Below are 11,038 nucleotides of genomic sequence, written 5' to 3' on the forward strand. Positions count from 1 at the left end.
ACAGAGTGGACCCCCCCCCCCAATATTACCACACCACAAAGGAGGAATGGATGAGGTATGGTTAACCCTTGTGCTAGAAACCATTACACGGGAATTCACATCCGCATTTTTATTTATTTTTAATCACAAAAGAAAACCAACAAAATATCAGCAATGGGGGAAAAAAGAAAAAACCAGACTACTGTCAAGATGCTTAAAAAAAAATTTTAACCACAAAACATAATTCACAGTGCTAGCACTTTGTCGAGAAAAGTGATTATATTGTCGACATACAGTGCTTATATACAATACCTGTACAGAGGGCATGTGAGGGCCAGTGTAAAGTTTACCCAATTAGATATTGCCCAGGGCAGTCGGGTGGGGTATAAAGACTGGAGCAAGCGAACATGATGTTTAGATGGCAAAGATGAGGATCGAGAAATAGCTATAAGCATCAGTGGAAGTATGTATGTGTTTCGGAATTAAGATATTTTATTTGCAGAAACTACAGATGTTGTATAAAGCTCATCTGAAGTTTCAAACTATTTCATCATGTATTTTTTTTTTCTTGCAATGCAGTAAAATTAAACATATGCCAGGTTTGAAGGAGTAAAGGTAGAGCTTGTAATATATGCATGCTTAAGGATTTGATACTTTGGTAATTACTAAAGTCCTAATATATTTCAACTTTGTTTGCCAAAATAGAAACTTACCATTGAATCATATTAAGCATTTTTCACGAACAGGAAAAATTTTCTATTCAGCATTATTTTCTATCACATATCTGATATATATTGTTTCAAGAAGTTTAACAATTTGCAATAAAATAAATATGGCAAAAGTATGAAGTGCAGTACTGAATAATACATAGTTAATATTTATGAAACAGATTACATTAAAAATGTAAACAGTGAGCATATCACTCATTTCTTCATACCTCATTACAGCCATATGGACCATCGCCTCGGTCTCTGTCAAATCTCTCTCGATTTCTATTCCTGTTCTGCCTACGATTCCTATGAAAGATAATTATGCATATAATTCTAAACAGAATAACATAGTAATTACTCATGTGTCAAGTTACCTCAGAATTCAATGCAAACCATTCTCACCACTACTAAAAGATTTGTTCACATCTAAAATGAAAAAACCTTTTCTTTACTTAGAATTGGGTTGCCAACCAGAATTTGAAAATAAAAAATTGCTAAAATTGTAGAACATGACATCATAAGTCACTAAAATACTTAGTTATATGTAACATTAACCTTTTTTGTAACTAAATATGAACTTCTGATACACAATTTTGATGAAGAAAATAAATTATAAATATTTTGTCCAGACTATGAGACTGAAGGGCTGAAGACATGGAGGGCTGACATATCCATCTCATTGATTTTAACTGCTACAGAGTGGCCAGACATACTTTAATTTGTAGATTACTAAAAGAAAAGGACATACTTTGTCAAAGAGTGCTTCAAATGATACTTCTCAATAATTGTTTTTTCGTCACTCCAAATAAAAACTTCAATATTTAAATATAAAATTATGTGCAAATGACAACTGACAAGAAGCAAGGCCACATCTTTGTCATGTACTAAACTAATGGCACCTGAAAAGTGGTAGGGCCATTTCTTTGTCATGTACTAAACTAATGGCACCTGAAAAGTGATATTGCCACATCTTTGTCATGTACTAATGGCACCTTCCAGCTCAATGTGGCAGTCACCAAATTGCCATTCTGCTTGAAAAAAATCTTAGTTTTAAGTCTCTGAGTGATGACTTTTAAGTGCAAAGGTACCATCCCATTTTTATAATTATCCAAAAATAATCATGGGAAGATGCTACCAGGAAAGTGAAATAAGCTTCAATAATAGTTGCCACAACTGTTATCTTCCTTTATATAAATGTTTCAAGGAATCACTTATAGAGTGGGTCTCTGAACTGGCATCCAATATTTTTTAGCCTACCAAACATACAGAAAGACTGATGGATTGGTCAACTATGCAAGTACAATTTGCACTATTAATTACTTTAAGACTGCCTATATATTTTTCTCTACAACATAATTTGTGCAGGGAGGCCACATTCTTTCCATTCTTCCACTCCAGACTTTCAAGGCAAAATTACTAGTTTTACAGGCATAAAAACACTGATATTTCAACTATTCCTTGCATTGATATATCAACTGTTCCTTATAATTCTACCTAATTAACACCACTTCAGCTTGTAATCTTATTATAAAGGGTGAACTTCAGAACATACTTCCAAGTTCTAATCTTCAAACAAGGATAATTCAACTTGATGGAAGACACTTGTTGCACGTTTATTCATAATACAATACTTGATCTAACCTGTCTTCAAATTTAACAAATTATGGAACTCTCCTTATGTCACATAAAAAAGAGATTGACTAACATTATGTTAAAATATTACTATAATTTGCATAGCTAAACAGCATAGATTAAGCATGCATGGAGATTCTGAAATAAAAAGAGGAGAACATACATTCCTCCAACTTTTGGGACTATTTTTCTCTGATGTTTTGTCCCTTTTTTTTACTCTGTGCATATCAGAAGATTTTACCTTAGTTACACTCAAAATTTAATTAAGCAATCTTATGATCAATGTATGCCACTGAAATTAGCATTCAAATTTACAATATAGTTAAAAGTCTTATATTATCTAAGCTTTAATTCTTTTAGTTCAAAAGAAACCTGATGATTAAGTTCACAAATTCTTAAATCCTTGTCTCTGTAACTTGAATACTTCTTCATTACACTATACTTCCATGTATATACAGAAACTAGGTTAATTGCGCTGTTTACACATTCTTCTTTCAAACTCCTTAAGGCACATTCAGAAAAATGAGAAAAATTTCTTGAAACTCTTCACAGATGCCACATCCACTTTCTACAGATAATTGTGATTTCTCAGCCAATTATACGAGTTGAGCTACATGTTTATAACCAATAGAAAGAGCACATTTTAAAATACAATTTTCCAAGTTATTTCAAAATTGGCAAGAAGAATTCTATAGAGAACTAGTCAAACCCTTCTTAGCATTCTTGCTGCTGTTATCCTTGCTAGAAATTTAGCATTGTTTCTCACCTAAAAATACATTAGTTAAATACTGCTGAATTATATTTAGGTTTTCATTTTATATTTTTTTATTAATTATGTGTTATTTATATATTAAGATGTATATTTGAAAGGTTTAATAATTATTTTCATATAACTCGATGATTCCTCAGGTTAATAAGAGTTAGTGTAATATGAGTGCTCCACCACATTTAGCTGAAACCTAAAGTTCCTCTGCCCACGACACCATAATAGTGGCCTGGGACACCCATTTACATGTGTTGTGATAAATAATAACAATGCTAAAGGACAGGAAAGGAAAATAAAACATTAAAAATAACTTATATGCAATTATGATTATAACCAAAAGAAGATATTTTAAAAACATTAAAAGATATGTACATTTTTCCTATGTCTTATTTTGAAACATCTAATTGTACTATACTAATCATGAGCGATATTCTTCACAAGTGTTTAACTCATGGTGATAGGCTGAACTGTTTTCACAGCATCCAATCACCATAGCAACACACATAATCAGTACTCGCACAGTCACTGCGGGCAATTATGGTTATATCTCTCGTAAATAACATCTTGTGTCACTGCTTTTTCAAAACTACAGTAATTATATATTTGTGCTAGTAATGGATGATATTAAAATATTTTTGACTAAAACAATTTTTTTAATCTCCCAAGGCTGGTTTACCCCCAGTAAACACGGTAAATACACCAGTGCTATAATTTGATAATAACAGCTACAGTTAGTATTTTTGTAGAGAAAATGAAAAAATATACACACTTACCTTAAAAAACTTTTGATATGTATTTAAGAGGTTCTAGGTGTTATACAAGTGAAATTTGAAATAAGATGGAAAAAAGTATATTTACACTCATGTTATTTTGTTAGTTACCTAAAATGCTACTTGGGCATACTTCCGTAAACTTAATTCTTTAATTTTTCTAGGTATGTGGTCGCTATGATTTCTGGGATCAAAATAACTTAAAAAATATCTCAATTCTGCATCTGATACTGTAAATCCTTATGCTCTAATACATAAAAACATAATAAAATCTTAATCTACCTTTCTCTGCGCTTTTGCCTGTCTAAGTCACCAGACAAGACCAACTCTGGAATCTCATTAGATCTTTCCATGCTCATACCAAATTCTGCACTATTTTCACCCAAACTGTCATAAGGCTCACCATCAGTGGAGCACTCTGTACCAGGAGTGTAGTTCATATTTTTAGATGAACAAGCAAACCAATTCTTGCAATATTACAAAGTTTCAGACTTCTAGTGTCTTCTATATAGAAACTGTAAATCATGACAAAAATATTTCAAAATAATTACATAACTTTTAAAACAATAATAAAATATAAATTAAATGAAAATTTAGCTAATTGAAACATTCTATTGGGTACTATTCTGTTAAATGCCCATGACTGGCAAGTTTTTACTACATTAATGCAATTCTTATTAATATAATTTTATACATTTACTAAGGACATTTACTATATGAATAAAATGCATTTTTATATGTCATTTTTATATTTATATATATTTTTTAAAGTTATTAAAATTGCAGGGGTATAATGTAAAAGTACCTTTTATTGTTTTAAACACCTAAATGCAACTACAGTAAAACTCTGCAATTATAATATGCACACAAAATTTACAATAATGTTTACCTTTTACCATTTTAGTTTACAAAATTTTGCTAAACTAATTATACAAGATTTGATATTAAGATCAGAAAGCTAGTACAAATAAACCCTACAAAAAATTGACATAAAAATGCAAAATTAGTTAGCCTGAACACTATAGTTGCATTTTACTATAGTGTCATAACAAGTTGCAAGAAGTTAATCATCAATAAATACAACTAAACAATAAAGAGTTGGCTTGTATAAAATTAAATGCATGTACTATCACTAAAGCCATTTCAAACAGGCTATCAGCATTCAAAAGATGTGCCTTCAGATGTGGTTGATGCACTAAAGGAAGTTTAAGGCAAGGCTTAATAGACATTTGAAAGACAAATGCTGGCTTCAAGTGTTTCAATTTTAAAGTTTAGTTCAGTTGATGGACTGGCCTAGATTGACCAATAGGTCCTTTGTTGTCCTTAATTTACATAGTAAGTTATAAAAGACATCACATGTGTAAACAAACCTTTTACGAAAATGTATTTCCAATAGATACTCACTTCTATACACACAGAACTGCTACACTTCCATGTATCAGCCTATAAGGCTTGCATGCTACTAGCCTTGAGCTTACTCCCACCTAAATTTGCATGTTTAACATGAACTGCACTGGTATATGATATCATCATACAAGTTTGCCACCAAAAGGAGAGATACAATCTCCATGCACAGTAACTTTCCATAAGCACTTGAATTTGAGGTAACTTCAAACTTAGACAACACAGGAAAATAAAAGGTGCCCAGTAGTGGGAATGTGTATGGAGGCATCTGTCACAAATACATTTTCAGTACAGGAAAATATTAACTTCTGAGACAATACCTCATCTCCACATAGAATTATTAGAATCTCACATTGGAGTAGTGTAGAGGCAGTTAAAACCTCAATTAGCTCCATGCAGAAAGCACCTATAGAGTTTGATACTCAATAACAGGGGCTCCAGAGGAGCACACCTGTGGGAGACCACATCTCCTCTCAAACAGGGCATACTCTTTGCCCAAGAAGAAAGAGGCAAAAGAGCCCCAAGTGTTGCAGGGATGGATGGATTTCAAACATGGGCAACCAAATACCTGCACACAAGCGGTCAATGTGTAGTGTGATTAGAGTGCAATTATCTCAACTCTACTGAACAGGATCTGGCTGCAGGAGTAAGGCACACTAGCTGCCTTACTTCTCACTATATTGCACTAAGAACAACCAGTGAGGATTCTCCAAGGTCCACCACCCCAGCAGCTAGACACTGGTAAGTAGTAAGGGTCTTCCATGCCCCACTTGGAAAGGGTTGCAGTAGAGGGTTTGTTATGGGAGAACCTGGAAAAGTGCCCAGATCCCCATTGGACCACCAGCTGAAAATATTTTTACTGGAGGCAGGTGTGGTAAGTGACTGCAAAACCCATTCTTATAAACAGGCAAGAGCAAGCCAAAGAAGCAGACAGTCGCTTCCTTGGTGTTGGATTTTTCCATGATAGTCCATGGTAATGGTACAGTCTGGATCAGACAAGTAAGTACAATTACACACCATAAGGATACTTCTAGTAGTCTTGTGGAACACCCCATCTCGCAGTGGACACTGTTAGAGCTAGGGTGCATGGGTTGAAGGATTGAAACAAAGTGGAAAGGTAAGGAGAAGAAAACCATACAGCAAGGGAAAGTGCAAAATGTATGGGATAAGCTGCCCAAAAACCAGCAAGAGTGGGAAAACTGATAATTCATGGTCAAACAACAAAGTGAAAAGAACCAAAATGTGGGCCACAGCAGGATGGCCAAGAGGAAGGGAGAGGCAGATGGACCAATGTCGAAAAACCCGACACAACTGATGGGCAGAGATAATGGATGATAGAAATGGAATCAGAAAAAGGACACATGATCAGAGTCCAGCCCAGAGGGGAATAGACTGAACAAACCCAACAAGTGAAAATAAAGGGACTACACCCCTGGGACAGAAAGGGAAATAAAGTAGAAGAAAGAGAGCAAAAATGGATGCCAAATGAAGGAGCAGAGGAAAGCAGGGCTGAGCTTGCCCAAAAGGCACCACCAACAGGACCTAACAAGGAATGTCAAGTATCAGAGGTAGGAGACAAGAAGGAGGATAGATATCCAGGAAAAGAGAATACCAGTCCTAGGTGAAAGTATCAGCCAATATGGCCAGAGGATGAGGAACTGGAGATCTGAAGAAGGAAAATTTGTAGTTCAGAGTAGTGAAGGCAGTGATTACAGGTGTGCCCAACTGACAACAAATCCCACAAAAACCAAAGGATGAAGAGATCACACTGTGGGTAGAACCCTGTTAGAGAAAAGAAGCATAACCACCACCAAGTTCATTGAAGTAAAGAGTAAAAGTAAAATATATCTGTTCCAGATATATTTTAGATGGTTGATAAAAACCGGTAATCATGGAATAAACAGAGTGTATCCTGACCAATCTATCCATGAGAAGGAGAAGGAATGGGAAAATGGCAAATGGACGATAAGAAGATAACGAATGTAAATGTAAAGTGAAAGCTCTTCTGGAGCCTACATCCCCTAATAAGAGAATCGACAGAGAAAGAATCGAGATCAAGTCAGGGTGCTGAAAAGGAAATGGCCATTGTGGTTTTGACACAGCTGAGCCACGAAATCAAAACCTTGAGAAGATGAAAAAGTAGGTATAAGATCAAAGACAACAGATCTCTGGAAGCATATTGCCAGTTCAGCAACTACCACGAGAAAAGGTATGTGTGAGTATGGCCTAAAGGAATGAGTGGCAGAAGGGAAAGCAGAATCCTCAGAAGTAATTGAATCTTGTGTTCAGGGGGGAAAAAATAAACTGAGCAGACTCCTGCAGAAAAATGCAGGTGTCAGAAAAGGTGCAAGGAGAAGCCAATTATCTATGTAAAATATGAAGGCCATTACCAAACCATGAATAATAAAAATGAATGCCCTAGAGAGTCGAGCAAAGAATGAAGGAGCAGACACAAGCCAAAAAGAAGAGTACTGAACTGGAAGACTCAATCCCTATGGATGAAACAAAGAAAAATATCTGGAGGATGGGAACAGTAGGAATGTGTAAAAAGATGTTCAAAATATCGACCATGGTTATCCATGGTGTGTGAAAAAACAACCAATGGGGAGAAAAGATACCCTCCACACAACTGAGGAATGATAACCTGATAGAAAGATGACAGGTCAACAACCATATGCCAGAACCCAGTCACTTTGGAAACACAAAAATAATAGAGTAAAACCATGTGTAAGAATAAATATCCTCTCAATAGCATTTTCAGTCAAGAAATTTGAGATCACATCCTCAAAACATTGAAGATAAGGGGGAATGAAGGAAGGAGAAAAGGAAATGCAGATGGAAACAAATTGGAGGATATCAGACTACCAGTTATGTTCTCCAAAGTTTACCAATCTTCCATTTCAACTAAAACAGTGTTTACCAACTTTTTTTTTGCCACAGCAAACAATGAGCACTCATGCTTCCTTCTAAAATATTTTTAATGCAAGTACCAAAAGTGGCACCAAAAGAGAGAGATGCTCAACGAATGGATGAGAAGCATTGCTTGCCACAAACACACCCACACAATGATTTTTCAAACATGTTAAAAGAAAAACCAACATTTCTTATGGTTTAATTTTTACAAATATAACTTTGAAACCCTCAAATCTTTCCTGTCCACCCCCCTTAAAGTTTACTCCCCCACCCCCCATATTTTAAAAATGCCCACTATGGCGGTACCACCCATGTTGGTAAACACTGTACTACAACAATGAACTCACTCAGTTTCTTTCTAATAGTCCTAATGTTTGAAATAATACCAATTAAGCTTATTTTTGTGCCTATTATGCTTATCTTTAAATGTGACACTCATCATTTAACTTGTTATGCAATAAACCTACTTAAACTCCTCATTGACCCAACTGTTATATCAATTTGTTTATTTTCAATTTCCCAAGCTCTCTCACTAGGTTTGTAATTTGTTACTTACGAGCATTATTTATTTAGTATATTCACTGTATAGTGTTTGTACAGCTATTCCTTGTGCAATAGTGTCACACAAATTATTATTGAAAGTAGGACGAGTTATCCATCCACCACTTTTTTGGCAGCTATAGGTGCTTTTTGTTGCATAAAACTCTGACATAAGCACCCTGTTATTATTAGACATCATATGACTAGGTTAATTTTATACCTTAGTCATTTTTTTGTGAGGAATATGATCACACAACCATTCAATATAACATGCTGCTACCAGTAGTTAAATTCTGAACTACAACAATATTCCTTAGGACAATAAACTTTGCCTTCCTACAAATGTCATTTTATCAATGAATACTGTTTAGTTTATTAACTTAGCATGTATAAAGAAAATATATGACAACATATTGTATCAGGATTATTACATCACTTTCAATTACATACACACAAGTGATGTCATCAGCAGTTGCCCAATTCTAGCTTTAACATAAGATCTCACACAGAATTTTCATTTTCATGTTCAGGCTATCATATAACAGTAAGCATAAATTGTGAAAAGATATCATATTGTAATTCAATATTTGGGTAAAGTCAGCCTCTCAAACTATCCTCCATAAGGTACCCCTTCTATCTCCAGAAATCAGAATCATCCCAGTTTTCCTTTTCTGAACCTTTACCAACAATTCAATGTCCTTTCTTAAAGTTAGACAAAACCCAAAATGTAAACAGTATGAAAAAAAAACTAAATAACGTATAAACCCTAAAGTCATGACAGTTATGACTTTAGGCTTAGCTGCATGTCGAATTTGTAGTAATGAAATTAAAAAAATAAAACTTACAATCATAACTAAAGTAACTAACAGGGTTACTTTATTAATAACAAAATAATATTTATCTAGGAAAACGTTATAATCTACATCAGTACAACTTGCATTAATACTAACAGTAACAGTACAAGGACTAGTAGTAGCAGAAACTACAACTAAAGTTATTAATTTTACTGCACTATTATTATTAACTTAGTATAAGTATAATCATGATAGGGCTTAGCTCTACTAATAGTAGGCAGATAAATTATATCATTTATCAGCACTACTAATACTAATTACGGGAGGACTATATAGAGCTAGTCAAGACTCATACTCGTCATAGAAATACAATTACAAGTACATGCACGTTACCATTCGTAAACTTCGTCTCACAAAGGAACGCAGGCCAAAAATAGGTTTTCTTAAAACTGTTAACAAATATCTACACGAAATACCTCAATTCCACAAATCTAATATATTTTTAGTTTCTCGCGGAAACTTGAGTCTTTTTTTGATGAAGGACAGAAACCAACTTAACTTGGATACGATTCAAAATGGCGTAAACAATACACCAGCCAAGAGCAAATTTAATAGAATCTACTAACCTTGAGAGAACCCTAAACTAGAATTCGAAGTAAGCATGAATTTGTATATTCATCCGCGTTTATGAAAACTGTAAAGTGTCAAACAACTACGTTAATACCAGGTAGGATAATAAATTATAAATTTACCAACATGTCTAAAATTTTGGTAAAAATCGCATAAATTGCGGATGATTTTAGACGTTCCTCTTAATTTGTCCATTGTGGATTCAAAATAGTATTTCAGGTCTATCTTTTGTCTAACACGAGTCATTGCTAGAGGACATTCGATTGATATTTGAAATTTTTAATTGGGCTGGAGATGAGAGGCTTTTGTTTGTGGTTAAGCACAAAGCTACACAATGGGCTATCTGTGCTCTGCCCACCAAGGGTATCAAAACTCGGTTTCTAGCGTTATAAGTCCCACAAACATGCCGCTGTGCCACTGGGGGCGAGGTGAGAGGCAAAAGATTATATGAAACGTCTTTTATATTCGTAGTATAACTTGTTTCTTTGTTTTTCTGAATAAACCCATACTGGACTATCTTTTGTGTGTATCGCGAAGAATCAAACCCTGAATTTTATCATTGCTAGTACGTAAACATACCGTTGTCCCACTTTCAAAGTTAACAATATTTCTTCACAAAATTTAGATTTAGCGGTTTTTAAAGCTTCACCAACTTTCGGCGTTTAAGCTATAAATTACAAATTTATTAAGCACAATAATGTTTACAAATCTTTGATATTAATAAATTACTTCAAACTTCAAAGCACTCAGTGCAATTATAATAGTGTCACGACAGCGTAAGTCACGCGACTCTGGGAGCATGCGCGCTGGAGTTTCTCGAAGGATCATGAATTATCGAGGAACCCCGCGAATGTCCGAGTGTGTGCTAGACGCCTTTTATTTTTATTTTTTTTAGTATAT

The 11,038-nt window shown here is 34.5% G+C and overlaps 1 protein-coding gene across 1 annotated transcript in view; it reads right to left on the reverse strand.

Annotated features, from left to right (window-relative positions):
* The window catches only part of LOC106464889 (RNA-binding protein 5-like), a 66,157-nt gene extending 56,047 nt beyond the window's left edge, over nt 1-10,110 (reverse strand). The window contains exons 1-3 of the mRNA XM_022392693.1: nt 9,902-10,110; nt 4,140-4,372; nt 917-995 (exon numbers count right to left, since the gene is read on the reverse strand). Of these exons, the coding sequence (XP_022248401.1) occupies nt 917-995; nt 4,140-4,297 (237 nt within the window). The 5' untranslated portion in view covers nt 4,298-4,372; nt 9,902-10,110. The remainder of the gene's footprint in view (nt 1-916; nt 996-4,139; nt 4,373-9,901) is intronic.
* Between the last annotated feature and the right edge of the window lie 928 nt (nt 10,111-11,038).

The sequence above is a fragment of the Limulus polyphemus genome, unplaced genomic scaffold (genome assembly GCF_000517525.1).
Source record: "Limulus polyphemus unplaced genomic scaffold, Limulus_polyphemus-2.1.2 Scaffold1771, whole genome shotgun sequence".
NCBI lineage: Eukaryota > Metazoa > Arthropoda > Merostomata > Xiphosura > Limulidae > Limulus > Limulus polyphemus.